The sequence below is a fragment of the Dromiciops gliroides genome, chromosome 3 (genome assembly GCF_019393635.1).
Source record: "Dromiciops gliroides isolate mDroGli1 chromosome 3, mDroGli1.pri, whole genome shotgun sequence".
Lineage (NCBI taxonomy): Eukaryota > Metazoa > Chordata > Mammalia > Microbiotheria > Microbiotheriidae > Dromiciops > Dromiciops gliroides.
Window position 1 is genome coordinate 262,968,602 of NC_057863.1, and position 20,199 is coordinate 262,988,800.

Here is a 20,199-nt window from a genome sequence, read left to right on the forward strand (position 1 = left end):
AGCTGGAAGCCAAGTCTTGGGAGTGAATGAGGACCTGTGGTTTTGAGGCTCTAAGGAAGAGAGGAAACTTTAGAGACAGAACCTAGGGGCAGAGGACTAAGGCACAGACTTCTTCCTCCCCAAAGTACGTAGAGTCTAGCCCTAACAGAAAGTCCCAATTTAGGAAGTAAGGCTGGAAGAATAAGTAAAAAAAAAGATAAAGAGCTGGTATGTTAGGCATACCCAAGACACAAACCCAGAAGAGAATAACTCCAAAACACTACTTATAAGCAAAGCTTCAAAATAAAATACAGCTAGGCCAGAGGATCATTTAAAATTCCTAGAAGAAATGATTCCAGGGGCAGCTAGGTGGCACAGTGGATAGAGCACCAGCCCTGGAGTCAGGAGAACCTGAGTTCAAATCCGGCCTCAGACACATAACACTTACTAGCTGTGTGACCCTGGGCAAGTCACTTAACCCCAATTGCGTCACCATTAAATAAATAAATAAATAAAAGAATGAAGGACAGAAATGATTCCAGAACTGAAAAGAGAGTTAAAATGATATTAACAAAATAAATGAGACTGCTGTAGAGAAAAGTTGGAAAAGAAACAGGAGGTGTGGAGACTTAGAGAATTAGCACAAAAGATACAAAACTTTTATACAAGTAATAGACTCCCTGAAAGATAGAATGCACCAAACAGAAGTAATGATTTCATAAGATATCAAGAAATATTAAACGTCGAAAAACTGAAAAGTTAGGGAAAAAAAGATATAAGGTATTTCATACAAAAACCAACTCAAGCAGAAAATAGATCAAGGAGAGAGTTAAGTTAAGGAGTTAAGGCTCCTTAAATTATCTGAAAGCATTGACCCCCAAAAAAGGAACCTGGAAATCATATGTTAAGAATTTATGAAAGAAAACTGCCCAGAGGGCAGAAAAAATATAAAGAATCTACCTCCAAAAAGAAATTCCAAAATAAAAACTCCTGGGAAAATCATAGCCCAAATCCAAGTCAAATTAAAAACAAATACTGCAAAAAGTGAGTTTAAGTACTGAGGAACTACAGTCAGGATAACACAAGATTTAGCATCCACTACTAAAAAAAAGTGTAGCATATGCCATATAAGATTCTTAAAGGCAAAAAATATAGGCCTACAAGCAAGAATAATTTATCCAGAAAAACAGTGTAATCTTTCAGAGGAAAAAAATGGATCTTTAATGAAACATAGGACTTCCAAGCATTCCAGATTGGAAAAAAAAAAGCAAAGTTAGTAAAAATTTCAAACACTAAAATCAACAAAAACATAAAAAAGTAATGATACAAGTGTCCCATCAGAGCCCCACTGTCATGAGGAGCCATGGGAGTAAAATTGGATAGAAGCAAGGTGGTTTTGTTATGTTTTGATGATATTAAAAAAAGTATAGAGAAGGGAAAAAAGGATATACTGGGGAAAAGGCAGAGGAAGGATGGGTAATTTATTATCTTGTGTAATCAGGGCGCACAAGTACATGGCTATAGGAAGGAGAAAGGTTTTGGGGAGTGGGAGCCACCTGAAGTTCACACCAATCAGAATTGGTCAAATTAGGGAAGAAAACAAACACACACACACATCATTTAATTAAAAAATACAATTCACAACAAATGAAGAAATAAAAGATATTTACAGAAACTATTTTTGGTTTTTTTTGCAGGCAATGGGGGTTAAGTTACTTGCCCAGGGTCACACAGCTAGTAAGTGTCAAGTGTCTGAGGCCAGATTTGAACTCAGGTACTCTTGAATCTAGGGCCGGTGCTTTAACCACTTCGCCATCTAGCTGCCCCTACAGAAACTATTTTACCTAATGATATGCCAATAAAATTAATAGCTTAGGGGCAGCTAGATGGCGCAGTGGATAAAGCACCAGCCCTGGATTCAGGAGTACCTGAGTTCAAATCTGGCCTCAGACACTTACTAGCTGTGTGACCCTGGGCAAGTCACTTAACCCCAATTGCCACACACACACACAAAATTAATAGCTTAAGTGAAATAGATGAATATTTACAAAAATTTTAAATGTCTGGTTTAACAAAATATGAAATAGAGGATTTAAACAGGCCAATGTCAGAAAAAGAAACTGAGGAAACCGCAAATGAAATCCTAAAGAAAAAATCCAGGCAGTTAGATGGCGCAGTGGATAGAGCACCGGCCTTGGATTCAGGAGGACCTGAGTTCAAATCCGGCCTCAGACACTTAACACTTACTAGCTGTGTGACCCTGGGCAAGTCACTTAACCCCAATTGCCTCACCAAAAAAAAAAAAAAAAAGAAAAAAAAAAAGAAAAAATCCCTGGGCCTGATGGAGTTAGAAGTGAATCCTAGTAAACATTCAAAGAACCATTAATATGAATATTACACAAACTATATGCAAAAATAGCAAAAGAAGGCATTCTATCAAATTCCTTCTATGACACCTATACTGGGGAGAACCAAAACAGAGAAATGATCAAGTATACAAAAATTTTAACTAAAATATTAGCAAAAAGGCTATTAGCAACATAACATAAAAATCATATACTGTGCCCAGGCTGGATTTATAATAGGAATGCAGGGTCAGTTTAATATTAGGAATATTATAAACACAATTGACCATATTGATAAAAAGAACAAAAACCATATAGTTATACAATAGATGGAGAAAAAGATGGAGCTTTTGACAAAATACAATTCGTATTTCTGTTCAACAAAACACTAGAAAACAGGAATAAGCGGCCCTTTCCTTAACAGGGTAGATAATACCATCTAAAACTAAGAGCCAGCATCATATGAAATAGAAATTATCTAGATTCCAGTAAGATCAGATGAAGAAAACAAGGATGTCCATTATCCCCGCTATTCTTCAGCTAGAAATGCTGGCTACAGAAATAAGACAAGAAAAAAAATTAAATAAGCCTAGGCAAAGGAGAAACAAAATTAGTACTTTTTTCAGAGGATATGATGGTGTTCTTAGAAAACCCTAGAAGATCAACTAAAAATCAAGTGAAACAATAAGTACGGATAAAGTCAAGGATATAGCCAGTCAGTCAATAAGCACTTATAATGTATTTACTATGTGCCAGGCACTGTACTAAATGTCAAGGTTATAAAAAGAGGCAAAAGACAATCCTTAAGAACTCATAATCTAACTGGGGAGACAACGAGCAAAAAGATATGTATAAATAAGCTGGATACAGGATGAGGATAAAAGAGTCAACAGAAGGAAGGTAATTAAGAGGAATTGAGGATGGCTTCCTGTAGAAGATGGAATTTTATCTGGGACTTAAAAGAAGCCAGGGAAGGCAGGAGGCAAAGATGAAGAGGAAGAGTACTTCAGGCATGGGAGAGAGCCAGAGAAAATGCCTGGAGCTGGAAGATGGATGTTTTATTCATGGGACAGCAGAAGACCAATGTCACAGGATTGACAAGCGATCATAAGAATGTGACAAAATCACGCCCAGGCCAAATGTCTTATTTAGTACCTCTATGAAGGGATGGGAATAAGAATTATATAGCACCTACTACATGCTGGGTACTGTGCCAATCGCTTTGCAAATATTATCTCATCTGATCCTCACAACAACCCAGGAAAGTAGGTGCTGTTATCATCCCCATTTACAGTTGAGGAAATTGAGGCAAAAAGATTAAGTGACTTGCCTAGGGTCACACAGCTATTAAGTATTTGAGGCTGGATTTGAGCTTGGGTCTTCCTGACTCTAGGCTCAGCACTGGTGTCACCTAGAAGTCTACAACCCTTCTATGACTCTTGAAGACATTCTGAAGGGACACTTGTTTCTTCTAATGCTATTGCAACATAAATACTCATCTATTGCAGTCCTTTCCAAATGCTCAAATATAAATGTACTTAACCTTTCCTTGACACTTGTACTCTTTCTTTCTGGCTACTTGAAGGTATGGGTTTTTTGATACCTACATTTTGCCTATGTTGCTCCTGGGAGTTTTCAGAGGTCAACAGTGGACTCTTACTATTTTCACTTTTTCCTCTGCTTCTAATAGGTTTGAACAGTCTTCATTGATCATTTTAAAAAATACTGTAACAACATTTTTTCATACTCATAATTTTCAGGTAGTCTGATGATTCTTAGATCATCCTCACTTTGACTTGTTTTCCATGCCAGATTTTGTTTGTTTGTTTGTTTTTTCTTTTTCTTTCTTTCTTTTTTTTTTTTTTGGTGAGGCAATTGGGGTTAAGTGACTTGCCCAGGGTCACACAGCTAGTTAAGTGTCAAGGGTCTGAGGCCAGATTTGAACTCAGGTCTTCCTGAATCCAGGGCCAGTGCTCTACCCACTGCACCACCTAGCTTCCCCTCGTTTGTTTTTTCTTAGCTGTTTTGCAATAGGGACTTTTATTATCCTTAAATAAAATTAGAGGAAAATCATTTCAAATTGGGAATCTACTTCACTTGAATAGATCACAATGTCAGATGGTTTTGATGTGAAATACCTTACATTTTCTTTTTTTTTTTCAAATTTTGATTTTGTTCTAGTATTTCTTGTTGCCTCATAGAGTCATTAACTTCTGTCTGGTTCAATCTAATTTCCAGAGTCTGTTACTTGATTAAGGTTTTGTAAATTTTTTTTTTCATATTATTCCATTTATTTTTTATTTTATTTTTTTAGGTTATTTTTTTAAGTTTTGTAAACTTTTCCTCTCTTTGATTTTCTTTGCTCAAGAGCTCTCATTTCATTTATTCATTTCATTTTCAATTCTTGCCTAATTTCTTGTAATTCTAGTATAGCTTATGATTTTGCTTAAGGCTTTGTCTGTAAATAATGAAGTCATTTTATTCATCTGTGTAGCAAGGTGACATGTGGAAGGATCCTCTATGCACCTACCTTGCAAATCTTCTTCAGTATCACATTCATCTAAAGAGATCTGAGGCTGGGCCTTCACTTCCAAATTTCTGCTTAGCCAGCTAGTTTGTTCCAAAGAAGAACCAGCTATATTTCCCACAGCTTCCAGGATTTTTTGGGTGATGTCCTGAAAAGTAATCAGTAGAAATAAAGGTGAAAAAATGAGTTAATGGCAAAAGACTTCAGTGTCTAAAGTAGTTAGTCATATTAGAGTGACTATCCAGTATTCTGGCAACTGAGCTGTGTAATATTTCTTGAAGATACTGGTTTTAATAGTGGAAGATTGCATCATGGTCGTGATGTGAATGGCAAAGAAACTGGTTTTAAAACTTCTCAGGTACTCTGGTTTTTTTGTTGGTAATGTACTTTTCACATAAAAGCAAAACTAAATAAAAGTGCAGATGGAAAGAAGGTACTACTAAATCATTTAACAATTTAGTCATGTTTTCAAACCAAAATATAACTTAGAAGAAAATCATATCTTGGAAAACTGTGGAACAGTAAAGATGGAATACACTATTTCGACTATCAAAAGCACATGATAGGGGCAGCTAGGTGGCGCAGTGGAAAAAGCACCGGCCCTGGATTCAGGAGTTCCTGAGTTCAAATCTGGCCTCAGACACTTGACACTTACTAGCTGTGTGACCCTGGGCAAGTCACTTAACCCCCATTGCCCTGCAAAAAAAAAAAAAAAAAAGCACGATAGGGGCAGCTAGATGGCACAGTGGATAAAGCACTGGCCCTGAATTCAGGAGGACCTGAGTTCAAATCCGACCTCAGACACTTAACACTTACTAGCTGTATGACCCTGAGCAAGTCACTTAACCCCAATTGCCTCACCAAAAAAAAAAAAAAAATATATATATATATATATATATAAAAAAGTACATGATAATACAATGATGAGATATGGTAGATCTCAACCTATGACTAAGAAGTAATCAAGAATATTTAGTATGTTAATAAAACAATGTGAAGCTAACATTTTATATTGCTCAATTTAATATTTTAACGGAAATTTTGGTAGAGCATTTGAAACTTCTAAAAAGATCCCTATGGAGAAAGATTTGTTTCCTTTCTTGTTTATGTTGGCTTTCAGAGGTAAAAAACTAGAAACAAATGAAAATGTTCTCTGCAAATTATTTTAGATATATAATTTCACTTATCTCTCTGATCTGATTAGGAGCATCTGGTAGCGTAGTAGATAGGGCTTAAAGTCAGGAAGATATGAGTTTAAATTCAGCCTTAGACACTTATTAGCTGTGTAACTCTGGACAAGTCACTTCATCTCTGTCTGCCTCAGTTTCTTCAACTGAGGGAATGATAATAGCAACTACCTCTCAGGGTTGTGGTGATGATCAAATGAGATATTATTTTTAAAGAGTACTTAGCACAGTGCCTGGCACATACTAGATGCTATATAAATGCTTATTCCGTTTCCCCTTCCCTGCAATCTAAAATTAATATTCTGGAAGATGGAATTATCATTCTACCTCTAATATTTCATAATAGAAGACTGAATCCACAAGAAACATTATATCTCACCTCCAAAGAGAAATGGTTTTTGTAATAACATACTGTGGATTACATGATCAGAATAGTAACAAGATGCTTTCCAATGAATCTATTTTCTGTGATAATTAAAAGTAATAGAAAGAGTTAAAATTAAGAGGATCTATTTTTCAAGATCAATTTCGTCCATGAGAACACTATATTTTCTGAGATACCTTGGCAATCTGCTAATGACAGCAAAGGGCTTCTAGGCTAGTAAATGACTAAAGTTTTTCATACACATACCTGTAAGTCTTTCTGATCCTTCTTGCTTTCCAGGTTAGGTGTTCTTGTCACAAAATCATTGAGCATACTATTGAAAAACAAGTCACTCCAAGTCAAAAACATAAACATTTCTTCTGGTATGAAATATCCCCCAGTGAGAAATACCATGATAATTTAAATATCCTGATTTGATACCTGAGGAGCAGAAAGTATCCAGGTGGTGCTAGGTTCAACTGTACAGATTCCTTTAATACTCCTAACAATGATGGGAAATTTTCCTGTAGAACTGAGACAGGGAGCCTGTTAAAAAAAAATCAAGATGTAACAGAATCACAGAATTTGAGAGTTAGAAGGGACTTCAGTGGTCATTTAGTCCACCCAATACACCAAAAGAATCCTCATCATTATATAACTGATAACTGGTCTACCAGTCTCTGCTCAACAAATCATAGGAAGGAGGAAGCCATTAACAAGACTAAATCGGACTCTTTGTAACTTCTACCCACTGCTCCTGGTCCTGCCCTCCAAAGCCAAGTAGAACGACTCTAATTCTTCCATTTAATAGTCCTTTAAATACTTGAAGACAGGTACTTTTTGTTCCCCCTGAGTTTTTTCTTCTCTAAGCTAAACATTTTTTTCAACCAATTCTCATATGACATGAACTCAAGGAACTCTTTGTCCTCTGGACACCCTTTAATTTATCAAAGTTCTTAAATCCTGGTGCTCAGAACAGAGAGAACAAATGGGATTAACATCTTCATAATCCTCAAAGTCATGTTTCTCCTAATGTAGCCAATGATGCTATTAGCTTTTTGACTGCTAGATCTTACTGCTGAGTCATTTTGAGCAGACCTTTTTGAAAGGACCTGTTGCCTAAACATGCCTTTTCCATCTTGAATAGTTAATTTTTTTCTACCCAAATATAAGAATTTATATTTATCCATACAGAACTTTATCTTGGATCCTGACACTGTCATATCATATGTTAGCAATCCCTCCCATCTTTGTGTCACCTGTGAATCTGGAGAGCATGCAATCTTTGCCTTTATCAAAGACATTGATAAAAATAGTAAATAGTGGGGCAGCTAGATGGCACAGTGGATAGAGCACCGGCCCTGGAGTCAGGAGGACCTGAGTTCAAATCCAGCTTCAGACACTTAACACTCACTAGCTGTGTGACCCTGGGCAAGTCACTTAACCCCAATTGCCTCACTTAAAAAAAAAATAGTAAATAGCACAGGACCAAGCACAGATCCCTGGGGCATTCCAGCCCATTGGAGATTGCCCAAGCTGATGCTGACAATAATGACAACTCTTTGAGTTGAGCCATACAACTAGTTCTGATCTACTAATTGTATTAAAGGCTATTCCATCTTCTACACAAGAGACTTGATATATGACATCCTTTATCAAAATCTTTGCTAGGGGGAAGCTAGGTGGCGCAGTGGATAAAGCACTGGCCCTGGATTCAGGAGGACCTGAGTTCAAATCCGGCCTCAGACACTTGTCACTTTACTAGCTGTGTGACCCTGGGCAAGTCACTTAACCCTCATTGCCCCACCCACAAAAAAGCTTGTAAAAAAAAATCTTTGCTAGAATCTCGGCAAACTATATTTAGTAAAAAAAGCATGTCTCTCATCTACTAGCTTAACACTAGACAGAACAGAGTTAATAACCATGCCAAAAAATGAAAGGGAAAGGTGAAAAGGGCATCTCATTTATTTTCTTTGCCTTAAATATTTTTCTTTTCTTTTCTTTTCTGGGGTTAAGTGACTTGCCCACAGTCACACAGCTAGTAAGTGTAAAGTGTCTGAGGCCACATTTGAACTCAGGTCCTCCTGAATCCAGGGCTGGTGCTCTATCCACTGTGCCACCTAGCTGCCCCCTTTGCCTTTAATTTCAAATACAATAGGTGCAGAAACTATAAGATAGCAAAGGGAAAAACCACAAGACTCTATCTTACAGAATGACTAAAAAAATAAAATGAAAACGTATGAAAAGTACACTGGATGATATAAATGTCATCTATTATCATCGCTGTTATTATGAGATTAGGCTGAAAAGATAGGCTGGCTTCAGACTATGGAGAGTCTTGAATGACAGAATCAGAAGATCATACTTTATTCTTTTTTTTTTTTTTTTTTGGCAGGGCAATGGGGGTTAAGTGACTTGCCCAGGGTCACACAGCTAGTAAATGTCAAGTGTCTGAAGCTGGGTTTGAACTCAGGCACTCCTGAATCCAGGGCCGGTGCTCTATCCACTGTACCACCTAGCTGCCCTTTATTCTTTATTTCTTCTCCCAGCTTTGCTTCTGACTTTCAGGACTTCAACACCACGCCTCAGTTACTGTTTCAGCTGTGAAGTTCTCTCAGCACCTGGCACCTTCTCATCCTGGAACATCCCTTCCCCATTGGTGAGTTTCTTCTAGGGGCTGCCATTTTGAGGACTGACCCAGATTGGCTGTGCTTTATTCTCTGCCTAGCAGTGCTTCTGACTCTCAAGCTTTTACCTCCATGCTGCATCTACCTTCTCACCCTGGAATTCCCTTCAGCTCCTGGGGTCTTCTCACCCTCTGGACTTTGTCATGATGCCCCTGTACAGGTACCTTCCTCCTGCCTCCCACTTTTCAGCTCCATTTTATGTATTATCTTCCCCTGTTAGAATGTAAGCTCCTTGAGGGAAGGAACTGCTTTCTTCTCTATCTGTATCCCCAGTGCTCAGCACAGTGCCTGATATATAGTAAGCCATTAATAAATGCTTTCTGTCTGCCTTTATCTTGTGAGCAGTAGGGAGCTACTAAAGGTTTTGAGGAGAAGAATGCAGAAGAGAAAAACAATGAGCACACTGTAAGACTATTAAAAATTAAACTTATTAAATATTAAAATATTTTAAAAATTAATATTATATAGAGGACAATGAAGAGGGTGAGGGGTACTTGGGGTGAGGGGGCAGTGAGCAAGCTACACCAGATAACCAGTGAACTCTGAAGAACAACAGAATTGAAAGATGTCAACAAGGAATTGCATAATGGTAAGAGGAGATGGACTGGTCATGCAGTGATGGTGAGTTATGACAGGTGGACTGGCTGATTGCTCCATTGATACTTTGATAATGTCAAGAAGGATTCTAACACATTACATGGCTTACCTGAGGCAAACCTATGATAGAACATGGATAAATGTCATACAGGTTGGGAAGGCATATCGTATCACTGAAGGTATCTTCCAAATCAGTGAGATCACAGATATAGTTTAGTATAAGGTAATTAATAATTCATTGCACTGCTGTTGCCACTTTGCCTAAGCAAGCTCTTTTTGTAAATAGATTTTCCAAAGAAAACGTTCTTTAAGAGATTGAGGAAAATCTGTAGATCCTGGATTAAGCACTTTCTCTGAGCTGAACGTGCCATTTTTTTCTGGTCTTTCTATAACTAACAAACCAAAGTTGAAGTTCACATGAGATAATAGCTGATATTTTACATAGTCCTTTCTGGTTTACAAAGTGCTTTAGTTTTATAATCTTGGGAAAGCTTATGTAAATAAAACTTCACAATAAAAACTAACCTTTTTCACATTCTTATAAGTGGCATTTCTAATAATCATTTCCATATTCATATTTTGTGATTATCCATTTAAAACCTTTTATTTAACTCAGTTGCCCTTCAGTTTCCTCTTCTATAAGATAATGGAGCTATAATTTAAAAACTCAATTACCTTTGAAGGTAAGTGTAGCTGAAATGCAACACTGGGATATCCACTAGAGAGGATTTCTGAAAATTAACAGAAAAAATTACTATGATTCAGTAGAAAATAAAGAGAGAAGCAATTTCCAAATATGAGGAATAGGACATCAACGTTTTTAAATAAGAAAAGCCACACTTCATTTATCATTTCATAAGTGAATTCAATAAACATATATTAAGCTTCTATACCATGTGTGTGGTAGGATAGTGGTTTCTTAATGCAGCTTTTATGACCCTAACATTTCTTCCTTCACCCACGCAACCTGATTGGCCTCAGCTTCTTGGAGGCTGCTTCCTAGTCTGGGGGACATAAAAGGTCCCAACCTTGTGTAGTCAGGGCCTCTTAGAACAAACAAGTCATTCTACCCTGATGATTGACTAAGAAGATGTGTTTCCAGATAGAGATGAAGGGGAGGGTCATTCAGAGAAGCTAAGGGCCCTCATACCCTTGTTGCATATTCTTGCTCTGTTAAGGTGAAGTAAACCTCTTTATGTTGCGAGTGCCTCATTTTGTCCCGATATCAAACTAACAGGGCATTGGCTTAGAGCTAGCCATGTGCAAAGTATTATGGCAGGCAGGCAAAGACAAACAAAATATTCCTTGCTATAGTCTAAAAAGGAGATCTCTTCAAGAAAATTAGAAATATCAGGGCAGCTAGGTGGCGCAGTGGATAAAGCACTGGCCTTGGATTCAGGAGGACCTGAATTCAAATCCAGCCTCAGACACTTGACACTAGCTGTGTGACCCTGGGCAAGTCAATTAACCCTCACTGCCCCATTTAAAAAAAAAAAAAAGGAAGAAAGAAAATTAGAAATATCAGGGCAGCTAGGTGGCGCAGTGGATAAAGCACTGGCCTTGGATTCAGGAGGACCTGAATTCAAATCCAGCCTCAGACACTTGACACTTACTAGCTGTGTGACCCTGGGCAAGTCAATTAACCCTCACTGTCCCATTTAAAAAAAAAAAAGGAAGAAAGAAAATTAGAAATATCAAAAAACATTTCATGCAAAAATGGGCATGGTAAAAGACCAAAATGGTAGGGACTGGAGGTCAGTAATCAACAGCAAGAATCCAGAATGCCTAAAACATATGGATAAAGTGAATTTTACAGGAAGACAGATGGCTGAGTAATAGCAGTAGGAGAACAGAAATGGCAGAGTAGAACAAGGAACATGCAGGCTCCTGTTGTCTGAATTGTCCTGAGGACTGGATGAAAGAGCTTCCACTTCTAGAGAGTTTGGCAAAGAATGAAGTGTGTGCTTTCAGGAGTAAACCAGGTTTCAGTGAACAATGAAATAATTTTAAAAATTGAGAGATAGAGGGGGCAGCTAGGTGGCGTAGTGGATAAAACACTGGCCCTGGATTCAGGAGGAACTGAATTCAAATCCGGCCTCAGACACTTGACGCTTACTATCTGTGTGACCCTGGGCAAGTCACTTAATCTCCACTGCCCCGCCAAAAAAAAAAAAAAAAAAGAATTGAGAGATAGAGATTGTTTCAAAATTGAAATAGGCTCACGTTTCTGTAAAAATTAGTTTTTAATATGAAAGACAACTCATACACACTCAGGTCTACTTTTAAAATTTATGCAAACATTAGCTTAATTAGAAGCCTTTAGGAGAAAGTGTCAAAGCAAGAGATTTAAGATTTGATTGTTAGAATGGAATGAAAATTCTGAGTGTTTATTATATTACTTTGAAGATTACAAAATCCATAAATAAAATACATTACTTATATAGGGTAAGAAAAAAAGGAACAAGTAGGAATATAGAAAAGCTCAAATGATCAGTAATGAAATATTTTCATAACACTATAACATTTAGGACTTTTAGCACCTTGACTGAATAATGAAAACACTTAGTTACATTAAATACCTTTCACACATGGTTACAAAAAGATATGAAATTCAGACAAAAGACATTCCTACTTTGGACATTAAAAAAATACAGTATAACTAACTTGTCCAAGCTTCACTGTAAATGAAAATGGTACACTATGTCAGGGAAAAATTAAAGACAAGTTTCCAGAGATGACAGACTTCAAAATATATTAGTATCATATGCATTACCTCTTCTCCTTTGATCTGTGATGGCTTCTTGACAACTTCTTTCACTAGGTACAATATTGTGTCAGTTTTCAATGAATTAAGTGAAGAAATCAAATCTACAAGAGTTAGTTGAGAGGCACTTGCCACAGGAATAATCTGTAACAAAACCCAAGATGTATTAAAATACATACAAAGAAAGAAGGAGTGAAAGGGAGGAAAAGAAAAACTTCTCATTGATATAAGATTAAATAAATAATGTTAATAAAGTCTAATTATAGCTCCCTAGAAGAGAAAGGTAGTTTTCTTTATGGTCTCAGTAATTGGTCCTTTGGATCTCGGACTATGACACAATGGCTTATCCTTTCTATAGGACTAAATGGAGCTCAACATATAGAAATTGAAAACCTACTCATAACCAATTTTTCTGAATTCTGGTTAGTTTGCTTGAAGCAAATGTATGCAGCTGATTTCTTCTTCTTTTTTTTTTTTAGTGAGGCAATTGGGGTTAAGTGACTTGCCCAGGGTCACACAGCTAGTAAGTATTAAGTCTGAATCCGGATTTGAACTCAGGTCCTCCTGACTCCAGGGCTGGTGCTCTATCCACTGCGCCATCTAGCTACCCCAGCTGATTTCTTCTTCTTCTTCTTTTTTTTTTTTGCGGGGCAATGGGGGTTAAGTGACTTGCCCAGGGTCACACAGCTAGTAAGTGTCAAGTGTCTGAGGCTGGATTTGAACTCAGGTACTCCTGAATCCAAGGCCGATGCTTTATCCACTGTGCCACCTAGCTGCCCCAGCTGATTTCTTCTTAAAGGGAATCTCTGTTCCTTCACCAATTGTTCTACACTTATTTCCCTTCCAGCAGGAATTCTTAACCTTTTTTGTGTCATGGACCTCGTTGGCAATATCGTGAAACCTATAGACCTCATCTCAGAATAATATTTTGAAATACATAAATTAAAATGCATTAATACTAAAGAGGAAATCTATTATACTGAAATACAGTTATCAAAATATTTTTTTTGGCTCTTCAATTAATTAATTAATTAATTTTTCCGTTACATGTAAAGATAGTTATCAACTTTTGTTTATACAAGCTTTCCAATTTCAGATTTTTCTCCCTCCCTCCCCTCCCTCCCCCCTCCCCTAGACAGCAGGTAATCTGATATAGGATATATATATATATATATATATATATATATATACACACACACATATATATATATATACACACACACATATATATATATATATATATATATATATATATACACACACACACACATAATAACATTAATCCTATTTCTGCATTAGTCATGTTATAAGAGAAAAATCAGAGCAATGATGAAAAACCTCAAAATAGAAAAAACAACAGCACCAAAACCAAAAGAAATAGTATGGTTCATTCAGCATCTATACTCCACAGTTCTTTTTTTTTTTTTCTTGGATTTGGAGATATCAAAATATATATTTAAAACAACGAGTTCACAGATTCCTCCCTTAGAGGTATGTTGTTCCTTGGTGGTCAGTACCATTATCATGCAATTTCTCTGCATTATTACAGCTCTTTCCAATAGCAGATTGCCTTCTCTTCATGTGACAAAAGCCCTGACTGAGTTCACGTTGGACTGTCACCCATGGTTCTTTCCAGTTTGAATAGCACCTTTAATTTTCAGCGGCTCTGCAGGCTGAAATAATTGGTTGAAATTGCTTATTATTGAAAGATCTATGCCTTCCAGGTTCTGTCAATGTCTCTTTCTAACCTTTATTCCCCAACCTCCAATCCCCCTCCCCAGAGAATGATTTCTCAGAATTTATTGCTATAAAGATTGGGATAGGGACTAGACCTGAGATATCATTAATATAACCAACTTCCAGTTGAAGGAGCTCCCTATACTAGTATATACAGGATCACACCTTATCTGTAAATTAATAAATCTAGATCATAACAATGAGTAACCACAATTCCAGAGGACTCAAGATGGAACATGCTAGCCAACTCTAGATAGAGTAGTGATGGACTCAGGGTACATATTGAGGCATAGTTGGGGGAGGGGCAAGGGGAACATAGCCAATGTTGTCATTTGTTTTGCTTGATTTTTAATTGCTTTTAATTGGCTTCATTTTCCTTGTTTTTTTCAAGAGTTGGGAGGGGGAAGTTTGAAGGAAGGAATGTATACCTAAAAATAAGACAATTAAAAAATTAAAAATTAAAAAACATAGTTTTAGACATTTGCCTCAAGTACTGAGAGTTTAAGTGGTTATCTCAAGATATATAAGGCAATAGGCATTAGAGGCACTCCTTCATCCCTCTCCCACATGATGAGGTGGACTTTTCCTTATGAAAACTAACTCTCAGCTCCTATCTCCACCCCCCATCTCAACCTGTACCAATAATCCCATTCCTTCCCATCTTTCCCAACAGACTGCCCCCTCTGTCATCCCTACTCTTTCATATATTTCCAGTCTCTCCCTGTTTACTCACTCCTTCCTTACTGCCTACAAACACACCCAAGTCTCCTTTGTACCAAACAATTCCCACTTGATCCTTTCATCCCTGCTAACTATCATCCTATATCTCTTAGGCCCTTTGTGGCACCTTCCCAATTTTCTTACACTTTATTCCCTGTCATGTACCCTTTGATCTAGAGGCACTGGCCTCATTGTTGTTCCACAAAAAAAAGATTCCATCTCCTAGTCTGGGGCATTTTTTCTGGCTGTCTACCATGCTGGATTGTTCTCCCTCCTCATCTCTGCCTCCTGCCTCCCCTGGCTTCCTTGTAGTCCCAATTAAAATCCTACCTTCAGTGGGAAGCCTTTCCCAACCCCTTTTAATTCTAGTGTTTCCCTCTTCTAATTATTTCCTCCATATCCTGTATACACCTTGTCTGTATATATTTGTTTCTTTGTTGTCTCCCCCATTAGATTGTGGGCCCCTTAAGGGTAAGGCTTGTCTACTGTCTCCTTTTGTATCCCTAGTACTTAGCACACTATCTAACATACAGTAGGTGTTTAATAAATGTTGACTGACTGACTTGAACCTAGGTCTTCCCAGCTCTGAAGTCAGATCTTCATGCACTACACCAGGGTGTCTCTTAATATTTTCTATAGAAAAATATTTTCACATAGAGTAATAATATAGTTAATTTTCATGATCAATAAGAAAAGGGCTAGTATCACAAAAATTCCCCTGTACAGTACTTATTTCAAACAGATTTTTAAATTACCTCTTCCATAAAATATTTAGTTTTACCTTACTATGATGCTTGACTTTCTTTCTGCTCCATACTGCTGCAACAGCTGCTGTTAACTGGACCCCGAGCTGAATTCCCAGGGGGTTCAAGAAATCTAAAATTTTTTGTCTTATGGTCTAGAAAATAAAAATGTCATATACAATAAATCATGCTAAATATTATCTTGTGAAAATCTTTAAAATTTCTCTACCATTGCAGGGCTTCAACTCTAAGAGATTGCTGAGAAACCCAGCTCAGTCTCCTCTCTACCTCTCTCATTAGAGACTTGAAGATAACATTGGAAATTGAAAATTGGACTATCTGTGCAAGGGTTCTATGAACTCTTGTTTAACTAGCCTGGGAGCCATGCAAAGGGGCAACCACGAGAGAGAAAAGATTACTTCCTTTTTCTTTTTCTCTTTCACCCCAACAGGCCTTCTTTCAATTTACAAGACACTGCCAGGAAAACTCAGAACAAATTCTGTATAAGCTCACTTGAGCGAGATCTACATGGACTAAAGTACCTTGATTTCAGTTTTTCTGAAGATTTTCTTTCTTTCTTTCTTTTTTTTTTTGGTGGGGCAACGGGGGTTAAGTGACTTGCTCAGGGTCACACAGCTAGTTAAATGTCAAGTGTCTGAGGCCAGATTTGAACTCAGGTCTTCCTGAATCCAGGGCCGGTGCTTTATCCACTGTGCCACCTAGTTGCTCCCTGTAGATTTTCTATAGGACTATACATTACACAACTGAGTTATGATAGTCTTTGTGATAACTTGACTTTAGTCATGTTCATTTCAAATTTAATAATTTGCAGTATTATAGCAGCTGCAGATGCTTCTCTGACTTCCTGTAATGTGGAATAATGATAATCTGGTCTATGCACCAGGAAGTTCTAGAGTCCCCTGGGTACAGTATATTGACACAACTATGATAGAGTACAATAAAAGAAATGCTAACATCTGTTTAAACAAACTTATTCCAAAGTAACTCAACATCTTATACTGAAGAACTCAGACACGATGGTACAAATACATAAAATTAATGGAGACTGCTTGCTAAATATCTTTTAGACAAAATATTTTCTTGTTAGGTACTTAAGGGAAATGGTCCTTGAAAACCCAAGATGTAATCACAGATAAGGGCTTATAGTGAGGTGTTATAGAGATACACTGAGCCAAGTGATTCCTAAATGAAGTAAGTCCCTTGGGTAAATTAGAAAGAGAATAATGAGACAGAACAAGTATGAGACAGGCTCTCTTGGTGGAGGCTGGGGGGAGAGGAGTGTGTATAGAGAGGGTGGCAGTCACCTTTAAAAGTCAGTCCAGGCAGAAGTCAGAGTTGACAGGAAAAGATAGCCATAAGACCCAAAGAGGTGAAGAAGGGAGGAGGGGGGGAAGGAAAACATGGCAATGTCTGGCCAGAGCACTAAAAAAGCAAAAAAAGTTAGTGTTTGATACAAATTTCCGGAGCAGAAGAGGATTTATACCAGGAAATCCAGCTAGGCTATGAATAAACAACAGTGCTAGAGTGGGTTGGGTTGGTGAGCAGGGTTGTCCAACCACACCTATTGTCACTCTACTATTGCTATCTCTCGCCTCTCTGTGGATGATTTTTACTCAAATTGCCTCCTTCCAAGTCCATTTGTAATAAGTACATCTAGACGGTTAGGTGGCATGGTGGACAGAGTGCCTGGAATTAGGAAGACTCATCTTCCCAAGTTCATATCTGGCCTCACACACTTACCAGCTGAGTGACCCTGGGCAAGTTGCTTAGCCCTATTTGCCTCAGTTTCCTCATCTGTAAAATGAACTGGAAAACCACTGCAATATCTTCGCTGAGAAAACCCCAAATGGGGTCATGAAGAGTTGGACATGACTTAAAAACAACTGAACAGCATCAACATCCAGACTGGCAAAGGCCTGTATTTAACAGTGTTTATAAAGAAAAAGGAAATGTTTAAAAGAAAGCTATACAGACACTTCTGTAGCCAGAAGGAAAGGTTTCAGACTTTCCACACAGAAACTGCAGTGGAAAAAAGGGATACAGGATTACAAGTTGTTGTCTGTACGTTAAGGTTAGGTTTCAGCAACTCTCTCAATACTCCTTGTGGCTGATGGTCCCAACAGCATCACTCTCATAGACCTGACCCCTTTTTTTGAGATGACCATTTTTCTCTCTCCTCTTCTACTTTTCCAACTCTACATGACTTTTCAAAGCATTCATGAGGTCAGGAGCTGGCTCTTGTTTGGCTATGATTTCATCCAGGATTGAGTTTTTAAAATATATTTTATTTTAATTAAAAATTTTTTTTTTAATCTTTGCAGGGTAATGAGGATTAAGTGACTTGCCCAGGGTCACACAGCTACTAAGTGTCAAGTGTCTGAGGTCAGATTTGAAATCAGGTCCTCCTGAATCCAGGGCTGGTGCTTCATCCACTGTGCCACCTAGCTGCCCCTCAAATTGTTTTTTTGGGGGGGGGGGGCAATGAGGGTTAAGTGACTTGCCCAGGGTCACACAGCTAGTAAGTGTAAAGTGTCTGAGGCCAGATTTGAACTCAGGTACTCCTGAATCCAGGGCCGGTGCTTTATCCACTGCGCCATCTAGCTGCCCCCCAGATTGAGTTTTAAAGTTAGTAATAGGGGGTGAGAGGAGGAGTGTGGCCCATCATTGGCTGTTGTATCAAATCGTTCCTTCTACTGGTTTAATGGAAGATTCACTACACAAACTTGGGGGTGGGGGTGGGGCAAGTCTTGGTCACTGACTCAATTCTAATTCAGGACTTTTAATTTTTTTTAAAAAGGAAAGAGAAAAGCAGTAAAGCAATAGAGCAAAGGAAGAAGAGGGCCAACATTTGGAAGGGTTTCTTACTTTGGTAGCTTTAAAGTAAACTAAAGATGATCCTTTTGAAGATCCAAAGAAATCAGCTTGTCTTTTTTGAGTTTCTTCTTTTTTAATTACACTCCATAGAAGTGACATGGTGTTAACAATTCGAGGCAGCTCTTCCAAAATGGCATTCTTGGCATTTCTCAAGTTGATAGGGTCACTTATAGAAGTTGACTAAAGAAGCAAAAATCATTTACATATATTATAAAGTACCACCATTACATCCTCACCCAGAGCCCCTTTCCAGTAGATATAAGTTCCTTCAGGGCAGGGAAAGTTGTTGGTTTTTTTCCCCCTCTTTTACCCGTAGCTCCTTGTGTATTGAAGACACTTTTTTTGTTTGTTTGTTTGTTTGTTTTTGTGGGGCAATGAGGGTTAAGTGACTTGCCCAGGGTCACACAGCCTAGTAAGTGTCAAGTGTCTGAGACCTGATTTGAACTCAGGTCCTCCTGAATCCAGGGCCAGTGCATTATCCACTGTGCCACCTAGCTGCCCCGCTATTGAAGACACTTACTAACCAGTCTGCCTGGTTTGGCTCCAGCTCCCAGGACAGCTCATGACCATATATGCTAAGGATTAACCACTAAGAAGAACTGGTATTGTACACCCTGCCCAACCCCTCCATCTTTTTGGCACAATTAAAATTAAGTTTCCTAATTTCCTGTTCCCCTTCTTGTCATTCCAATGGCCCACATCATTGCCTCACCCCTTCAGTGCCTATTAGTACCATGCCAGCTTTGTCTAAAGGCTCTATAAAGCTTAGGGATGAACATCTCTAGATTTAGGCATGTCCCATTATACATCTGAGTCACACCACCTGTGTGCTTCTGATGGGACAGTGGAGCAACAAGGGTCACATACTCTTTTGACATCTGTTCCCTTCATCTTTCTGAAGCACCTTCTGTCTTATATAAATATTTGTTAAATTAAACATGAATTTGTGAAATTCACAAAATGACTGGCTAAGATTAGAATATCTATCTGTTACAATGGAAAAGAGTTCCCCTTTCTCTGAAAATAATTGACCCATTTTCCATATGATATTGATATCATAACTTGATTGGAAACTAATTTATTCACTTAAAAAAGTCATTTAAATGGTATAGGCAGGAAACTTTTTATTTTGGCATAGAAGTGTGTGCAATTGGGGCAGCTAGGTGGCGTAGTGGATAGAGTACCGGCCCTGGAGTCAGGAGTACCTGAGTTCAAATCCGACCTCAGACACTTAACACTTACTAGCTGTGTGACCCTGGGCAAGTCACTTAACCCCAATTGCCTCACCAAAAAAAAAAAAAAAAAAGTGTGTGTAATTATTTCTTTTCCTCTCCATTCCCTTTGAGATAGAGGATTTGATTTTTCTGCACGATGAAAGAAAGAAGGCAGTGGATTTGGAGTCAGAGTACTGGGGTTCAAAGACTTGCTCTGCTACTTTTTCCTGGGTCAGTCACTTAAGCTCTCTGAGTTTCAATTTCCTTGTCCATAAAAAGAAAGGGTCAAAGCGGATATTTGAGACCCTTTCCAGTTCTAAATCTATGATCCTTATTGGAAATAGATATTAGGACAGAGGAATATACAAAATAGGGACTAGATTTGTGATTTCATTTGTCCATGGAACTTCCAGGTGAGGAAACTCCTTTTATCAATCATT

The 20,199-nt window shown here is 38.0% G+C and overlaps 1 protein-coding gene across 1 annotated transcript in view; it reads right to left on the reverse strand.

Moving 5' to 3' along the window:
- The window catches only part of DOP1B (DOP1 leucine zipper like protein B), a 138,167-nt gene that overhangs the window by 28,337 nt on the left and 89,631 nt on the right, over positions 1-20,199 (reverse strand). The window contains 7 exon segments of the mRNA XM_043996750.1: positions 4,855-4,999; positions 6,670-6,736; positions 6,844-6,948; positions 10,362-10,417; positions 12,460-12,594; positions 15,689-15,805; positions 18,537-18,725. Of these exon segments, the coding sequence (XP_043852685.1) occupies positions 4,855-4,999; positions 6,670-6,736; positions 6,844-6,948; positions 10,362-10,417; positions 12,460-12,594; positions 15,689-15,805; positions 18,537-18,725 (814 nt within the window).